Raw genomic sequence first — 19,473 nt, forward strand, 5'->3', positions numbered from 1 at the left:
GGTCAGACATCCCAGAAACATGGCCATCTGCTGCCCCCTAAAGCCTGAAACTGGAAACCACAGCACATCTGCAGGTGACCAGAGGACAGAGCAACTTAGGAACCCTTGCTGGGCTGCTTGTCAGTGTGGGCAGAGTTAAGGGGAGCATCACAAAGATGCTTCAGAATAGGGGATTCTGGGACAACGCAGGCCTTGGGGGGAAGAGAGTAGCGGCATGGAACTGAGGGTAGGCGCATGCACACTTACACATGACACAAACTCCCTTACACACTCATAGACACTTATAGGCACAGTGTGCAGTCCTCTACCACACATACACCTACTCTTACACGCCACTGGACTTGGAAGCAGGGCTGGGTACAGGGAGCACGCGTTTTCTAAGTATTTAAGAATTCGCGGCGTAGGGGGATGGAGACCAGGAACAGACCCATAGACACCTGCGTGTTCTCGGCAGGTGCAGAACAGCCTAGGAGAGGTGGTGTCTCTCCCCTCAGCCCTCAGACGTGAGCCCAAAATAGATCACACACCTGCAGAAGAAGTGGGAAAGTGTAGACTTTTAGGCCCGACAGCAAAGCCAGCTCAGACGCAGGCTGGAAGTCCTCATCATGGCTGGGGCTCCAGGCTACACAAGAAAACCTTGGTGTGTCAGCGCCATCTAGATTTGGAACCAGTAAAACTGTCAGGCAGATAAAGGCAGTTCCAGACCAGAGGGCGTTCGTCGGCACAGCCCAGTGGGCAGTAGAGCAGGACTGTGCACATGATTCCCGTCAACAGATGAGCCAGCCAGTTTGAAAATGAGCAAGAAACATGAGGAGACGGTGCATGTAGCAGGCTGCACGGGTGGCGAGCAAGCACGTGGGACAATGTGCATGAAGGCATGTGCTGTGCAGGATGGGGACCTCAAAACCACAGGCAGACACACGCACTTCCTGAATGCTACCCAGAACTTGCCCCCTCATAGGAATGAATTGAGTGAGGACATTCTCCTTGATCTTCACCCAACCCTGCCAGGAGAGCAATGGGGAGAGAGTCCATCTCCAGAGCCTGGACCCCTGAAAGCCTCAGTCTTGCAACCTACAAAATGGGCACATGAAGCACCATTTATTCTGGGTTTTGGGAATGCCTCCCAACAAAGCCTCAGCCAGCTTCTGGGCATTCTGGAATGCCCTTGACTCATGGCTGCACTTTCCAGAGTCTGTGTCTGTGCCCAAACAACCCTCTCCTGGTGTTCAACTTACCACTGTTTTTTCTTCAAACATCCTGCCCATGGGTTTCTTGCACTTTATGCCCCATTGTGACCTCCTTTTAATAGCTTGCATCTTCAGATTTATTTTAAATGTCCGTTTCAGAAGGTTCCAACCCAGTATAGTGTATTCAGGAGAAAGTTAAATGAGCATCACTTATATATAAATGTCCTTAGCTTTTGAAGTTTGGAGGGTGTAAGTTAGGAAGATTACTGATGGCTAGAGAGGGGTGACCAGGGGAGCGGGACAGTGTGGGGAAGGAGGGAGAAAGGAAGGCAGACTGGGGAGGGGAACTTGAATATAAACACAAGAACTCCATCTATTGTGGGCTTGAGAGTCAGGGTCAGCTTGCATGGGGTTCAATACCACTTGGGGACAAAGTCACAGGAACCCCTTCCTGCCTGCTCACACAGTTGAGTCTCATTCCTGGCACAGTGTGGGATGAGATGAGAAGCAGGAGCCACCTTGTCATAGGAAGACAGCTGTGTCTTGTTTGCTGTGGTTCCCTGAAGAGACCTCATGGTAGTTACCAAAGCCTTCTCCATTTTCCCAATTTTCCTCCCAGCCCCATGGCTTGGCTCAGGCTCAGGCATCCCTCTGGGCCCCACACAGCCTCAAACTGCCTTCCTAACATCACCCATGGGTGTTCTGTTCTAAAGGAGATCCCAGCCTTGGTTCCAGGAGCTGTCTCCTAGCTCAGCCTGCTGTAGGCTGGGGCTCTGAAAGCAGTGCCAACCTGCTGTCTGTGGCCCCACAGAGCCTGCATCCAAAGGAAGCGAAGGAAGAAGGGACAGGAGGAATGGGCGCCTAGCCCCAGACCATCACCTTGAGAGTCACCCCTAAGTGACCCTGTGGTGTTTCCCTACAGGGCGATGTCCTGACCACTAAGTATCAGGTGGATCTCGGGGATGGCTTCAAGGCCATGTACGTGAACCTCACTCTGACAGGCGAGCCCATCCGGCACCACTACGAGAATCCTGGCATCTACCGGGTGTCTGTCAGGGCTGAGAACATGGCGGGCCATGACGAGGCCGTGCTCTTTGTCCAGGTCAACTGTAAGTCCACTGCTCCTTTGAGGCTGTGTGTCTTCTGTGGGATGGAGATCCGGGGCTTTTGGGAAAGCACAGGGAGTCTTGAGGGGTTGCTACAGGTCCTCAGGCCGTGAACAGAAAGGCAGGCGGGCTGGGCTCAGACCTGGCCTCAAATTTTATTCTTTGTGATGGTGAGGATGGTAAGAGTGGTGGCCAAGGTGCCACAAGTGATAGGAATGATGTTAGCAATGGTGGTGGTGATAGTGATGTTGATAGTATGGGCAATGATGGTGATGATGGAGGTGATGCTGTAGTTGGTGATGATGATGACGGTGATGCTGTAGTTGGTGATGATGATGACGGTGATGATGATGGTGATGATGATGATGGTGATGCTGTAGATGGTGATGATGATGACGGTGATGATGATGATGACAGATGATGATGATGATGATGATGACAGTGATGCTGTAGATGGTGATGATGATGACGGTGATGATGACGGTGATGATGGTGATGGAGATGATGATGGTGATGATGATGACGGTGATGCTGTAGATGGTGATGATGACGGTGATGCTGTAGATGGTGATGATGATGATGGTGATGATGATGGTGATGATGATGATGGTGATGATGATGGTGATGATGATGACGGTGATGCTGTAGATGGTGATGATGATGACAGTGATGATGACGGTGATGATGGTGATGGAGATGATGATGGTGATGATGATGACGGTGATGCTGTAGATGGTGATGATGACGGTGATGCTGTAGATGGTGATGATGATGATGGTGATGATGATGGTGATGATGATGATGGTGATGATGATGATGGTGATGATGATGGTGATGATGATGACGGTGATGCTGTAGATGGTGATGATGATGACAGTGATGATGACGGTGATGATGATGGTGATATGGATGATAATGGTGATGATGATCGTAATGACAGTGGTGGTGATGATAATGGTGGCGGTTGCATTAGTTAGTTTTGCATGGCTGTGGCTGTAATGCCTGATGGAAACAGCTTAGAAAAATTTAATTTGGCTCACAGTTTTATAGGGCTTCTTTCTATCTATCATAACAAGGAAGGCATGGTATCATCCACAGCAAGAGCAGCGTGTAGGACCCAGTGGCTCCTCACAACACAGTGGTTCAGAAAGCAGAGAATGAGGCTGGAGTGAGTGGTTGGGCTGTAACCTCCAAATGTCTGCCTCCTGTGGTGTCTAGACCAGCCTCCTAAAGGCTCCCCAGCCTCTCTAAAAAGTGCCTCTAGGTGAAAAAGGCAAACTAAAATCATGAACCTGGGGGGGGCATTTTAGATTTAAACCACAGTAGCTTACCTCTGGTCCCCAGAAGCACACTGCAAACATCTCTAATGCTAAACGCATTCAGTACAACTTCATGAGTCACTATGGTTTCAGCAGTTCCAACAGTGCTCAAAAGCCTAAGCTCAGAGACTCCATTCATACCAAAGAAATCATTTAGCAGTCCTTGTGAAAGTCAATTCTCCACTTCCTGTCTACGGTAAACATTACCCCTGAAAAGCAGAAGAAAAGGGAAGAAAAAAGCAAGAAAAGATTTGATCAAAACCAGCCTGCAGCACAGCAAGGAAACACTGAGTCCCACAGCTCCGCGTAGCTCTTGGAGCATGTGCTGGTATCGTGTCCTTCCCATTTCGGCACGCTCTCTTACACACAGGGTCCATTCATTGCCTGCAGGTTTCCTCTACCGACTCCCCATGTTCCTGAAACCCATGCTGGGGTCACCAGTGAATCTTAAGCCTCACCCTCAGAACTTCATGAATTGCCCCGTCAGGGTCTCTCTGCAGGGGATTTGACCCTGCCATGCACACATTGCCTGGCTTCACAAACTTTCCTTTAAAATCTGAGTACAAGCGTGTGTGACCCTGGGACTCTTGCCTCCAGTGTGCCTGAACATCAAGTGCCACTTTTCCAAATCCTTTTCTGAAAACAACAGCAAAGTCTTAAATCTGATTTAGTGACAGCAGCACCCCCACGTTCCTGCCACCAGTTCTTTTGCTTCTCTGTGACCACAAACCTGACAGGAAGAACTTGAGGGAGGAGTATTTACTTTCTCTCAGAGTTTCAGAGGGTTCATCCATGATGGTTGGGAAGCACAGTGGAGTGGTTCAGGACTATGTGGCAGCCAGAAGCTGCTCACACCATGGTAGAACAGGGGAGTAGAGACTGAGGTTTTCATTAGGGAGCAAGCAAGCAGCACCACCAGCTGGGGATCAAACATTTAAAACATGAACCAGTGGACATGAACCTTAACATCAGTGGTGATAATGGGAATGGTAGTGGTGATGGGACGGTGAGTGTCGATGCCTGTGGTAGGTTGTGGTGAGTGGTGATTGTAACTGATGATGATTATGAGGGATGTAGGGTGCTGATGGTTATGCTGATCGGTTGTGATGAGAGGTGGTGTTGGCAGTAGTGATGGTGATGGTAGTGGTGATGATAGATGGTGACGGCTGTGTTGGTGATCATGGTGATGGAGGTAGTAATGATGGTGGTGATGGGGATCATGGTGGTGATGATAGTGATGATGGTGGTGATGGGGATCATGATACTAGTGGTAGTGATAATGTTGGTGATGGGGATCATGGTGCTGATGGTAGTGATGATGATGGTGGTGGGGATCATGGTGCTGATGGTTATGATGATGATGATATTGGTGATGGGGATCATGATACTAGTGGTAGTGATAATGTTGGTGATGGGGATCATGGTGCTGATGGTAGTGATGATGATGGTGGTGGGGATCATGGTGCTGATGGTAGTGATGATGGTGGTGGTGGGGATCATGGTGCTGATGGCAGTGATGATGGTGGTGGTGATGGGGATCATGGTGCTGATGGTAGTGGTGATGATGGTGGTGGGGATCATGGTGCTGATGGTAGTGATGATGGTGGTGGTGGGGATCATGGTGCTGATGGCAGTGATGATGGTGGTGGTGATGGGGATCATGGTGCTGATGGTAGTGGTGATGATGGTGGTGGTGGGGATCATGGTGCTGATGGTAGTGATGATGATGGTGCTGATGGTAGTGATGATGATGGTGGTAGTGATGGGGATCATGGTGCTGATGGCAGTGATGATGATGGTGGTGGTGATGGCCCCAATTACTCTGATGGAATCAATGATTAGTAAGTAGTCAATGAAAAGTTCTGTGCCTGACTCTCCCCTAACCCTGAACTTCTGGGGATTCTTCAGCCCCCCTGCAGGCCCTCTACCTCGAGGTAGTCCCTGTCATTGGCATCAACCAGGAGGTGAACCTCACAGCTGTGCTGCTGCCCATGAACCCTAACCTCACTGTCTTCTACTGGTGGATTGGCCACAGCTTGCAGGTGCGCCCTACACCCCTTCCTGATTTCTCCCTCTCATAGATTGACATCTGGTGTGTCAAGGGGTGGGGCAAGGTATTGCTCTTAGCACCTGGCCTCAGGGCACAATGTGGGACCACTGGAAGGGACTGATCCTGGCCTTTCTTTACTCAATACCCGCCCTGAGCATCGGCTTGGGGTACCTCTGAAAAGCCCCTGGATAGTTCTGTGAAAGACATGGAACAGAGTTGACTGGAAGTTCAGGTGTGGCATGTGTCACTTTAGGCTCAGGGGAGGCTTTCCTTAGTGGAGTGATGAGGGAAGGCATCACTGCTAGGCATAGAACTTGGCCTCACTCAGACTGTTGTACACTGTGAGCCATGGGGAGTCATGATCTGTTCTTGAAAAGGAGACACAACCAGGCCGCAGTGCATATGATGAGGGAGCAGGAATCTCCATCATTAAGACCTAGGGAGGGGCACCCTTTCCTCACTCTGGGTGCAGTAGCCTTACATCTCCACAGACACGCTGACACACAGGGCTAAGAGAAGGGAAGGGCTTCAAGTACAAGGTCTTGCCTCTTGTAGTGGGAGGCTTGTAGAAGAACCAGAGCTCTTGGTTTGAGGCTCTGTGTAGCCTTGCCACCTGAATGCCCCAAGCTCCATACTCACCTCCCAGAACCTTTGCTTATAGAAGGCACAGCTTGACCTGTTACCCAGGTGATGCCACCACTCACCCATGATGAGACTATCTGCCTCCTGCCACAGGGCAGGGCCTGAGCTCCTGCTGGGACATTACCGTGGGTGGGACGGTGAACCGAACTGGGATGGGACACAGAGCCTGACCTGTGCTGCTTAGGAAACCAACCAGAAGGCTCTAGATGAGGCCACAGGCAGCCTCTTCTAGAGGCTGTGCCATGCTATGGAGGCAGGGCATGTTCCCGGTCCAGCTTAGAGCTAGGGTGTGCTACCATCCCCCACACCTCCCAGACACAGCCAGTGCAGAAACCTCCAGCCTCCCACTTGCTGATGAAAGCCAGCACAGTCCCAGTATGGTCCTGACAGTGGACCATAGCTCTCCATCCTGCCAGACAGGCCTGATCCTGCTTGTGCCCACAGCCTCTGCTTTCCCTGGACAACTCGGTGACAACGCGATTTACAGATGCTGGGGACGTGCGTGTGACGGTGCAGGCTGCCTGTGGGAACTCGGTACTGCAGGACTCCAGGGTCATCCGTGTCTTGGGTGAGTTATCCCCCTCCTTCCTACACAGGACAGCATGGGTGCACAGCAGGAGAGGGCCCGTTCACTCTTGGGTGGCCCTAGGTTGTACAGGAGTCCAGGCAGATTTGGATTCTGTGACTGGCTGTATGACCTTATTGAAGTGCCCCAGACTCTCTGACCTCGGTTTCTCCCCTCTATAAAATGCATAGTGTGTCTTATGGGTCTGTTGCACAGTGATTTAACAAGAACAGATGAGAATCCATGTTGCCATCTCCATGGGCCTCTCTACTTGCCACTCTGAGGATGGTCCTTAAGATGGCCTGGAGATGGTGTTCACTTTATCTCCACTCTCTGGGGCTGTCAACCCCTCAGTAAAATACTGTGTCTGGAGGAGGAGGGGTCTCCCCAATGCACACTACCCCAAGTTCCTTCAGCTTAGTCCCTCAGCCGTGGACCACAGACATCAGTTACATTACCCTGCAGGCTGAGGGATGAGGCTGCCCTGGGCTGGTCCTCCCTTCCCTGTGGATCTGGGACTGCCCACAGCATAGGATGTTTAGGTCACAGTTCACAATAAACTGTCCCCTGAGCCCTCTGCCCAGTGTAGCTATTTCTCACTCAACAAGAGAAAGGAGAAGGAAGCCAGCGGAGGTGACAGATGGGGCTAGGATTCCTGTGACTCTAGAGCAGAGCTGTGGGCCCTGAGAAATGAAATGTGGGTGACAAGATGGGCCTTCTAATCTCACAGGACTATTGGCATGGTGGGGCGGCCAGTACGTTGAAGTAGATGACATCATAGGGTAGAGGTCATGAAAAGCAGGTGCACGCAGTGCCATGCTCCCTCCCCGGAAGATAGCCACTGTCACCATCAGTCCATGTCACGCACCGAGGGCTGAGCAAAAGGAGGGCTCTGATCTTCCAGACACAGAACCTGGTCTGTGGGGCTAACAGTGAGGCTATCTGGACCATCTGGCATTGCGACCTTGCCCAGGGTCCCAGCCACACCCCCGACCTCACAGGCTCCACCCTGTCTCTTCCAGCTCAGTTCCAGGTGGTGCCTCTGCAGTTCTCCAGGGACCTGGACACCTTTAACCCCAACACTCCCGAGTGGAGGGAGGACGTGGGGCTGGTGGTCACCCGGCTTCTCTCCAAGGTGTGGTTTGGGCTTCAGTTCTCTCCTGAGTCATGGTGTGGTTTGTGGGCTAAGAAATGAGGGTGGGACAAGGCTGGGGCTGCTTGGAAAGTGGTGGGTTGCCCTGGGTCGGATGCTCAGAGGGAGGGACAGGACTACATTGACAGACACTGTCAGTTCCTTTCCTCTGAAGAGCCAGAGCTCTTAAAGCCACGACCAGTTCCCCATCTGTGGGGTGCTTTTTCTGTACTGGGCTCCTCAGACATAGAAAAAACCATAGGTGATCACCTCTCTCAGGCAACTCATGACAAAGGTAGTGGATTGGAGTGGGCAGTGGGATACCTAAGTCCCTAGGTACCCAGAAAGAAGATGCTAGCCCCCTAGCTAAGACTACCACAGGAACCCACCGTGACCACACTTCCTTCATCCTGTGAATGCTGCTGGCGAAAGAGTTCTGGGTAATGAAGGATGAGCAGGAGTTCAGCTCAGCGGATATGGAGTGAAACTCCCAGGAGGCAGAGGGCTCTCCAGGAGCCTGAGCTTGGTGAGCTAGGGGCTGTACAGGCATACGGCTAGGGCTGGGTCAGGCTCAGGATGGGGAAATGCTTGCAAGGGCACCCTGAACAGGTGGGGCAGCATGAGGGCCATGGCCAGAACCCGAAGGGGCTGAGAGGCAGGAGTGTGGAGCAGGACAGGTGGCCAGGACATACCTAGGTCAGGAATGGAGAGCAGTTGTTGCTGCAAATTTAGCTTGTGACAAAGGATGAGGAACAGATGAGGATCCAAGTGTCCTGCCTGTCCCCACAGGAAACCAGCATCCCTGAGGAGCTGCTGGTGACCGTGGTAAAGCCAGGGCTGCCCACCATAGCGGACCTGTATGTGCTCCTGCCCCCTCCCAGGCCCACGAGGAAGAGGAGCCTCACAAGTGACAAGGTATGTCCATGGCCACCTGAGCCCAGGTGCACCCTGCATGGCAGGGCTGAGTGGCTGAGGGCATAGGTTGAATCATTCCTGACAAGCACATCTCTGTGGGACATCACTTGAAGGTTTATTTCTTTCTACAATGCTGTCTGTCCTGGGGTACCACCATCTGCTGGCATCTAAGGTTGGTGATATAGGCAGCTTCCAGGGGGAGGAGGCTAGGCCAGTTTGTGGGGATGGTTTCCACTCTCTAACACCATCGTCTGGAGCTGTCGTCTGATCTCCGCTTCACTGCTAGGGGAACTGGGACACACAGGTGAGTACCGTGGTAGACCCTGGGCCTCAGAGCAAACCAGAAGTCGGCTCAGCAATCCTAGGGTATCCTCCATGAAGTGCCTTGACAGGGGGCACCTTGGGGACTGTCATCAGAAAGGCCCTCATACGCTGAGGGCTGAGTAGCCTTTGTGCCAACTGGCTCCATTCTGAAATTGAAGACAAGGTCACAGGGACAGTGGTAGCCAGCCAGGCACCCAGGAGGTCATGGGATGACCACCCCATGGTGTCTGTGTGCAGGAGTATGCTTAGTGTGCGCCTGTAATGAATGTCCAGGGTGCGGATGGAGGCAAAGCCTTCTCTCCTCCGAAGACTGGGATTCTGTGCCCGTCGCAGCTTCTGGCTCTGCTCAGTGGATCTAGCTAAGATTAGGATCTCAGAGATGTAGCCGCATGGCCATGAGTGCCATTGGGCACAGCTGGGTTTCCATGCTGGGTCCTGGACAGTGGCTGACAGGTGGTGACATACACATGATGAGGCTTGGACAAGCTCTGATGCGGGCTGTGAGCCTCAGCTCTTGGCCATGTCATAGGGGTTCCATGACATTCCCTAACCCACCAGCTCCTCTGACTCCACCCTTAGGAGGAGTGTCCTGCCCTGTCTTGTGTTTGTGGTCTTCCACTTCCTGCAAGCCTCACTGACCATTACCAGGGTGGGGACTTCGGGAATACTCCAGGTCTTCCACACCCCCCCCCCACCACCACTCACACACTGAAACCTGTCCTCTGTTCTGTGTTGAAGTGAAAGTTTTGTTGATAGCAGGACTACCTGCACCGTCAGTGGCTCCCAGCAAACACCACTGGTGGGCTCTCCTGCTATTCCCTGATGAGAATGCAGAGGCATTAGACAGCATCCCTTCCCAGGCCCAGGGGAGTCTCCAGTGACCTCCTTTGCTTACAGAGACTCGCAGCTGTGCAGCAGGCACTGAACTCCCATAGGATCAGCTTCATCCTTCGAGGAGGGCTCCGTATCCTGGTGGACCTGAGGGACACAGATGAAGGTGACAGACCCGTCTTGGTTCCTCTCTGGGTCAGGGTGGGAATGAACTCAGGCCAGTGGATTCTGGGAGTGATTGTAGGGCTCGTCTGAACCTTTATCTGGCCGCCAGCGATTCTTCTGCCTGGGGCATCCCTGGCTAGACGCATCAACTCCTACACAGCTAGCCCTGGGCCTCACCATCTTGGCATGGTCTGTATGGAAGAAGCCACCACAACCATCAGGAACCTGTAAATTCACCAAAACCAGTACAGAAGAAGGGTCCTGCTCCCCTCTGCAGGAAACACAAAGTAGGCCCTACTTAAAGTAGGACTTCGACAGGAAGAGAGGCCAACCCTCCAAGGCCATAAATCATGTTCTTTCTCCTTCATAACCTGCTGTCCACTCAGCCACGTGTGAAAGTCCTGCACACAGCATGAAGTAGGCTCATCTAGGCCAGGGCTGGGGACAAACAGCCCACAGCTTCTCCTCTTGCTGTTCTCCTTGTAGGTCCTCAGAGGCCAAGTGGCAGTGGTGGCTACTGGGCTGTGGTGGTCCTCTTTGTCATTGGGCTCTTTGCAGTGGGAGCGTTCATCCTCTACAAGTTCAAAAGGTAAGGCCTCCCAGCAGCCTTGACATGTGGCAAGCCACTCATGGCCCTAGAGGCGGTGGCTTCCACAAGCCATGGAGGAAGGTGGTATGAGTCTTTCCCTGTGCTGGTGACCAGGAGGCTCTCGGTCTCTCTTCTTCTCAGCCTTGTCCTCTTCACAGGTTCAGGGTATCTCTTCCTTCACTCATCCTCCCTGGAGGGTACACTGTTTGCCCTACAGATGAGGAGGCAGGATTCAAGGAGGCACAATACTGAGCCTAAGGCTGGTGCAACAGGACTGGCCTGTTGTACCTCTGCCTCCCAGCTTCCCACACCTCAGCTATGGCTGCCACAGGGGCGTCCAGTGACCCGAGGGCACCAGAAACTCCAAGGGGGATTGAGAGACCATGTGTCTCCTATACAGACCTTTAAACCCCTCTTCCGTCTGTGGCCCATCCTCACAGAGGACATGGGATAGTTCCATGGAGGTTGCGAGGCAGCCATGACCCTCATCTTCTCTGCCAGTGTTCTGAGTGGGGCTGATGGCTGGCATTGCTAAGTCCTCTTCACAGGCTCCACTGGGAGGCAGCTCTGGGGTGGTGACCATGGGAAGGTACAGGCCCACTTGACAGACCCATCTACAAGGATGTTGGTGATAGGCATGGTAGTGCTATCTGGAGGCAGGCAGCCACCACCCCCATCGTGAAACCCACCTGGATTCAGGGCCCCGTGTTTGCTATTTGTTACCCTCTAGCAAGAACACCCTTGGAACACTGTGTTACAGGCCAATGTGACAATACCCTAGTCACCTTTGTCCCCTAGCACCCTTCATATTACAGGGCCAGGACCTAAGTGGCAGGCAGCCCTACGGGTGGCCCAGTTTTGAGTATACCTCAGAGATCTGGCCGGATACTGTCCTGCCACAGGCCTGCCTCAGTCAGATAAAGGTTTCCCCCTTCATAGCCGTAGTGTTATTGTCTAGAAAAGAGGATGCAAAGGAAGAGGCTGAGGAGGGGAGGAAGAAAAAGAAGCCATCTAAGCAGCATTCCTGCCTTGCATGGCTCCAGGATGGTGGGACATGAGCCTTGGGTGGAGAGCCCTGGGTCTGGGTGGATGCCCATGGCCAAGCAGACGGATGCTTCTGGACATCTACGTGGGTGGATGTCATTGTCAATGTGAGCATGGATTCTCCTCTAGACTTGGTCCCATCCTGTGTGGGACATGCAGGGCTGTGGGTGGTCAGTCAGAGGCCAGTGGGCCTGCCTGCAGTAGATGAGGCTCATAGCAGGGACAGAGTTCTGGTCCCTGTGGGTGATTGTCAGCCTCGCCCTCCAGACTTCCCAAGTATCCAGTGGTTCTACAAACTGCCCCAAGGATGCTGCCTGTGGTGCAGGTGGCCCAGAAGACAGGACACTTCCTGCCATGTGCCAAGACGGGGAGGTGCCAGATGTGTCCAGAGTGAGGCTGGTCCAACATTCTTAGAGCCAAGACCATCATTCTGAACCAGCTCAAGCTTTAAAGTTGGAGGGGAGGGATATGTTGCCATAGAAACAGAGAGCTCAGACAGGGGCCAAATGCCCAGGCAACCCCAGGGGGAAAAGGCAGAGCAGGGCAGAGGAATTCTGAGCAGTCAGTAGAAGGAAACTTTAGAGCTTTAGAATGCCGTTTTCCTTTTATCCATCTGGGCTTTACACGCTGGTAGGCCATGGCACTAGGGAGCTGGCTGTGTTCTGACTGACGCTGTCCTCAGCACTGGGATGCCAGGTAACAAGCCGCTCAATGTTCCGGAGTCTCACAGCCACCAAAAGTCTGTTTCTCCCTGACACTGAGCCCCTTGTAGAACTGGCAGGACTGTCACTGGTTACTCAGGAGTCTATAATGACAGGTAGGGCCACACCCAACATCTAAGTCCATCACTTAGGCGTCCCTTCCTGAAGGGGACTTGACTCATACCCCCTCCAGGCACAGCTAGTTCCTCTCCTACACAAGGGACCGAATGTGCCTACCTCCACACGCCTCCATACACTCTCGCCACCACCACTCCCTAGGTCTCAGTCTCTGTGTCTCTGAATGGGCCTTTCTATATTTGGCTGGAGTTAGTAGGGCTATTCTCAACACAGTGGGCCCTACCTGTGACTCTGAGCCCCAGTCCTAGTGGGGCAGAATGTGCTCTGTCACCCTCTCTGCTTCCCCCTGGTGCCTAGATTAGAAAAAAAGTGGACAGTGGAGTCTCAGAAAGTCTAGATGGACAGAGTTCAACAACTGCCCCTCAGGACTGCCCCATCATTGTGTAGGTGTGTATGTACTTGTGCGTGCATGCTCGTGTGTGCACGCGTGTGTGTTTGTGTATGTGTGTGTGCGTGTTACTGTCCTGGCTGCCAAGTGGTAGGAGACAAAGAAGCCAGAGCTTCCACAGTCATAGCGTGCCTGGATAAAGAATAGGTAGATGATTATATGCAGCTAGCAGTGGACAGCAGAACATTGGGTAGAGGGCACATACTGGAGGGTGGGCTCCCTGGGGAATAGTCTTGCGTGGCACTATCTACACCATGCCCACAAGGGACTTGGGACCAAGGACTCATTCAAAGCAGAGCTGTATCTCTGGCCAGCAGGAAACGCCCGGGCAGGACGGTGTACGCCCAGATGCACAACGAGAAGGAACAGGAGATGACGAGTCCCGTGAGCCACAGTGAGGATGCCCAGAGTACCATGCAGGGTAGGAGCCGGGGCATGGGGGACTCTGCCTGCTCCCACCACAAAGGGGTCCATCAGAGCCCAAGGGGCACAGATCAGGCCAGCCCTGCTAGAGAGTGTCTCTGGGCCACTAGTTCTGCCACAATAAAGAGAAAGCCCCGGGCCAACAGGGTGAAGTAGAAGTAGAGGCTGCCTGAGGGCACTCTCCTGAGAGAGTGGGTGGTCAGCTTGAAGAGCCCTCATAGAGGCAGGGAGCTCTCTTTCAGGAGTGTGAGACTGCCCCACCCCCATCCTCCCTCACACTCCCATTAGCTGCTTACTGAAATGCAGAGTACAAAAGCATTGTCTATATGGACCCTCAGAACAGCATGTTACCATTTACACAGGATTTCCACCAAGGTAATTTCCTTCCTGTCATGCCTGCAGAGAGAGGACCAGACCTGCCACCTTGGCTGTGGCTCCCCTCCCCATCTCCCTTATATCATTTTCTCTGTCCTGTGGCTCCTTAGCTGGTACAGTGCTCAGGTATAACCAGAGCCCTACTACCTGAATCTCTGTCCCACACAGGACCTACCCATAGCCCTTTGGTGTTGGTGGGTACCTCTGCCTACTCACCCTTAGTGGTTGTGAACACACTGCAGAGTGTGGCACACAGCAAGGCTCTGTCTAGGTTAGCTGTCACAGGCATTCACTTGAATGAAAGACCTGTATCCCAGTCATGATGGCCCCCACCTTGAGAATTAGTGACCCAGCAAGGTCTTCAGTCACCCAAGGTGGCACAAGGTCAGTGGCTGACATTGGATCCCCACAAGGGCAGACTGATCCCATCCTGCATCATCCAGGCCTTCTGAGTGCGAGGGGCAGCTTCCCCAGCCCTTGCAGCCACTTCCCACATCTTCCAGCCCAGGAGCGTTGATTAGAGGATGGATGTGCAGTCTCTCGGTTCCTCACAGCACCAGTGACTTACTGAGCACTCCGGAGGTCCCAGATCTCAGGACCCTGGGAGCAGAGGCTGCTTCAGGGTTTGCAGATGTGTAGCTGGAACTTGGCCTTGGAGTTGCTCGTGTGACAAGAGGGAGCTGGAGGAAGACAGCCTTGTGCATAGCCTTATGTTTAGCCTGTGCTTAAGCCAAGTGCCCAGATAACCAGGCCCCGCTTTCATGCAAGGAAATCATAGCCTCTGCTAGGAGGGTGTGGGGGTCTCAGGAAGACAGTAGTCCACTATCCCACAGACACATGCGACATGTAAGCGCCTAGTAATAGTGCCAGGACCCTGTTAATGGGGACCTTGGCATGGACTAGACACTGCTTATGACAGTCCTTCTCCATGGTGCCCTGGCAACTGATGGTACAGAAGATTAACTGGGGCCAGTGAGGTGGAGGCCCTGACAGAGAGTCACATGGATAGTTAGATACAGCCCCTGAGCTGGCCCCCACAGCCTGGGTAGCACCAGCCCCTCCCCCTGACTAGCACCATCTGTTTTGTGCACACAGTAAGAGAGGGAGACAGCTGTGAAGAACATCCCCTGGTCTCACAATGCGGCCCAGGCGGGGACATTTATTAACCTGTCTTTGACAATCACTGTGTTCCCTTTCTCCCCCTGTGACTCCCCACCTCCCTCCCTGTCTCCTGGTCTATACCTCACACCACAGTGCTTTTTGCCAAGAGGGGGCAGAGACTCAGCCCTTCCTGCGCCCCCTTGCTGCCGATGCCAGGGTTAGCCCTCACGCAGGTCAGTGAGTGCCTCACTGCACAGCCCTCTGGACCACTGCTTGTGGTGGCACCCGGCACTTACTTCCCTCCTGTCACCACATAGGACACTGGAGACCCCCACCCCCCACCCTGCACCAGGCACAGGGAATGTCACAGTGCCCACTGCATGTTGGCCCCAGGTGCATCTGAGGTCACGTGTGTTCCTGTGTGGTCCGTTTCCCACCATCTCCACTAATGGGCTGCCTCTTTCTGTTCCCTAGGCAACCACTCGGGTGTGGTCCTGAGCATCAACTCTCGTGAGATGCACAGCTACCTGGTGGGCTGATGGCAGCAGCTGGCCAGGACACTCTCTTCCTGCTTCCTCCACAGAGGGCGCAGGATCACCAGTGCAGCTGGAATGACGTCCCCCTTGAGACCCGTGGAAAGGTCATCTCCTCTAGCTGTCCCCACTCAGAGGACAGACACCTCTCCCTGTCAGTCCCAGCTGGCCCATGGGGTCCCGGGGCAGCCGACTCATGACCCACCTGGACACAGGCCTGTGGTGCCACACCAAGTCCCCACCCTTGACTCTGAGGCATCACAGCCCCCAGACCTGAACATGCTGCCCTAGCCTGGTTTCTCCCAGCCCATACCTAGGGTGACTCCGTAGCCACCCCCAACACCAGACTTGTAGACCTGTTAGCCCAGGCCCACAGTCCCTGCAGAGGACCCCAGAGCCAGGAAGTCTACGGGCCAGGCCTGCTCAGCATCCCCCTCCAGGCAGCCACTCTCTCCACTGCAGGGTGGCACCTGCCTCGGTAGAGCTATTTGAGTCTGGGGGCTCTTTCTTTTAACTTTCTGTTTTCAAGGCCAGGCAATAGAAGCCATCTAAGATCGGTCAGAATCCCACTCTCAGAAACCCTTATTTAGGATGCCCAGGGCTGGGTTTAGAGGGGCAAAGATCCTCTGGTTTTCCCTCAGGGCTGTGGGGTGGGGGTGGGGAGGGGCAAGAAAGGAAGGGACCCTTACATGCAGTTCTTGCTCAGCCTTCCACTGCCTCTAGGTTGATGACTCTGGCTTCCGCCAGGCCTGGGCTCTAGAAGAGTCCACAGGCCCCAGAAAAACATGAGCTGCATGCATTAGGCTTTGATGCCTTATGGTTGGAGAGACCCATGTAGAGCCAATCAGAAGAGGTGTGGGAGGGCAGTGTTTCCTGGTAAAACGAAGTAGAGGAACCAGAGTCTGGTGACATTTTCAGGGTTGTAGAAAGCAAGTAGCAGAGGTGGCTCCCGGGTCAGCTCTCTGCTCCTACCCTGCAGGGTGCCTGCTGCTGTCTGCTCCCACTGCCGAGTCAGGAGCCCAGCACAGGCCGACGCTGTGAGCTGGCACAATTCACCTTTTGCCTTGAAGCTGAAGTCAGTACCCCTTCCTCCTCCCCTCCTCTTCCCTCCTCCCACCTCTAGACTCTTGTTGCCCCACCAGAACCCAGGCCTAGACCAAGGCCCAGGCATCTCTACACCTTCTGCTGCTGCTTGGTGCATCCACCAGCACCCACCAGTTCTCCCTGAACAAGAGATGTGGCCTATATAAGAGGGGAGGGCTACGACAGACCCTCACGCAGGACAGCTCCAGAACTTGGTCTCTGTAGGGGATGGGCTGGGTGTCTAAACGTTCATGTCAGAGACAGGACAGCATAGACCAAGGCAACTTTGTGGGGCACAAAGATGGTCTTTGGACAGTCCCAATTGTACCCCAGCATCCCTCACTTCCTGCCACTCTCTGGGGCTTAGGGTTCCCTCCAGCGGTGGCTGTAGGCTGCCCTCCTTGTGAGGGGCTACAGATGGGAACCTAGTACTAGTGAAAGCAACGACACCATTGGAATTTTGACCCTCAGACCTTCTTGCTGTCCCCAAAGAAACCCAAGAAGAGCCCTTTCCCCCCACCCATGTCCCCACGTCCTTGTTTTCCCAATGTCACACAAAAGGAGATGCTCATGTGCCACACAGTCCCCACCACGTCCAAAGTCAGCACAGAACCCCTGGACATAGCCCCCCACTTTAGCTCACCAGTGCCTGGAGTACCAGCTGTAGGTCTTTGCCTTCCGCGAGCACGCCGTGCCCCTTCTTGGGCACTTGGGTAGGCTTTCCCTAGCTATTTGGATTTCATGTTACTGTTTCTCTTAAGGTCATTTGGAGTGTGTAGACCCAAGAGCCTCCCTGGTTCTCATCTCCATAACTGCAGGCCACTATGCAGGCACGGGGTTTCCCTGCTCATCAGCTGAGGTGCCATGCATTGTACAGCCAGGGGCAAAAGCACCCACTGGCAGCCCAGATGCTACCAGCTCAGGGGCTCATGTCCCTCTCCACTGGGCCCTGTGCATACCTGGCATGTGGGCATAGCAGAGGTGATGAATTCTTTGTTTTTCCTTTCTAAAAAAAGAAAAAAACCAATAAATCATTTGTGATGCTTTTAACAAAGATTAAATCAACAGGGTCTGTGTCTGCCTTAGTGTGAGGATCTGCTTTATGCTTTACATACACAGATACCTCAAGCACATACATCTCCCCGTCACACACCATATCACATGTATACCACCCCACAAATCACAGCACAGCACAACACATACCAAGCCAACATGGTCCGCGTCTACCTTATATGAAGGCATGTTTACTGCCTATCTGTACATACTTCACACCACAATTTGCACCACACACATACCATGCCACATGCCACGCAGAGAGTGGGGGTGTATTCCCTTGGTAGGGGAAGGGCCTAAGGCTGGAAGTCCCTAAACAGACACTGACCTGGGTATTTTACAGGGCCCTTGGGTACTCCCCTTTTCTCTATTGGTCCTATTCAGAAACCTGCCTCCCATGCCTTCCCGCTGTTTCCTCTCACAATGGCCTCTGGGAATGAGAAGAGGCCATTACAGACAGCCTGCGTGGGATGTTCTAGTTTGCCTATGTCTGCCTAACTCTTGTTCCTTCCCCGCCTCTCAGAGATGTGCGCCAAATGTTGTCATGGCAGGGGGAGGGACAATGGCTGCTCTAATTGGTCCACGTTGAGAGAAGACAGTGCTGAGGGAGAGAAGATTCCGTGGCCTCCCTGAATGAGAGAACAGATGACTGACTCCCCACAGATATGCCTCAAAGCACCCCAAAGCCTAGCTGACCTTGGATGGGGGCAGGGCTGGGGGATATTCTCCCTTTTAATCCCCCTGGCTGTAGCATTACCACAGCCTCCAGGGATGATGACTGAACACCTACATCAGTTACACCAGTCTGGAACTGTGAAATATTTGGATAAAACTTGGGCAAAAGCCAAACATTTAAATAAACTTGGATTAGATGTATATTTTCATTTTTAAGTCAGTCCTTGTAATTGTTACAGAAAGTAGCCCAATAACCCAATTGATCTAGGCAGAAGTTTGACATCAATGTGCTGAAGTTTGAGCTTTTACAAACCTTATATAATGTTCTCAGACCTTCATAACCTGCTTCCTTTCCAGTTTTCTTTCTTAATCTGGAAAAACACTCAGTCCTATTATAAGAAGCCAGGACATTAACAGACTAGCACTCAGCAAGCCCATCTGTGACAATCTTTTGCAAGTTGACACAGGTGATGTCATGGCAATTATTTGGATTAGAAGATAGCGCTGTATAACAACCCCTTAGCAAATGCAAGGAGGAGGCAGGGAGCCTCCTGCCCATCAGCCCATTGTACAAATGGTCAAGGGTCTATACTAGGGGGAGCCCAGAAGCCAAGATTTGTGAACTTCATTCTGGGACCCACCCACCTGTCAATTAAAAAATTCTTCAAGTGTCAATCATTTGCAGAAATCCCAGAGGAACAATTTGCATTGCGTATGTTCTGGTTCTGAGAGGGAAGAGCCAGGACACAGAGTTAAAACCAGAAAAACTCAGTATTGCAGGAACAAATGACCCCCGGTAGTCAGTCGGAGCTTCCCTCAGAACGGCCATAAGCCAGGCCTGTTATCAGCCACAACTGCCAGGCAGGGTTGACACTCTGCGCAGGTTTACATCTAGCTGGTCCCCAGGTGAACAGGCTGGAGGCCTTAGGCGAGATAACTCCTGGGTATACAAGTTTCACACCTGTGACATGGCCCAGAGTCTAGCATCATGGGGACCAGCCAAGAGTGTGGTATCTGAGGCCATAAAGCAGCATTGGGAAATACGGCAGTAGTGGAGCAAGATGCTGTGCTCTATCTTAACTACAGGATTGAGACTCAGCCCAGATACTCAGAGCCCAGCAACCTGATTTC

At 52.9% G+C, this 19,473-nt stretch overlaps 1 protein-coding gene across 1 annotated transcript in view; it reads left to right on the forward strand.

Annotated features, from left to right (window-relative positions):
* Nucleotides 1–16,152, forward strand: part of Sorcs2 (sortilin related VPS10 domain containing receptor 2) — a 375,316-nt gene extending 359,164 nt beyond the window's left edge. The window contains 9 exon segments of the mRNA XM_038340624.1: nt 2,113–2,299; nt 5,524–5,657; nt 6,752–6,875; nt 7,895–8,007; nt 8,794–8,919; nt 10,141–10,240; nt 10,726–10,828; nt 13,417–13,520; nt 15,473–16,152. Of these exon segments, the coding sequence (XP_038196552.1) occupies nt 2,113–2,299; nt 5,524–5,657; nt 6,752–6,875; nt 7,895–8,007; nt 8,794–8,919; nt 10,141–10,240; nt 10,726–10,828; nt 13,417–13,520; nt 15,473–15,537 (1,056 nt within the window). The 3' untranslated portion in view covers nt 15,538–16,152.
* The last annotated feature ends 3,321 nt before the right edge of the window (nt 16,153–19,473 follow it).

The sequence above is a fragment of the Arvicola amphibius genome, chromosome 1 (assembly GCF_903992535.2).
Source record: "Arvicola amphibius chromosome 1, mArvAmp1.2, whole genome shotgun sequence".
Lineage (NCBI taxonomy): Eukaryota > Metazoa > Chordata > Mammalia > Rodentia > Cricetidae > Arvicola > Arvicola amphibius.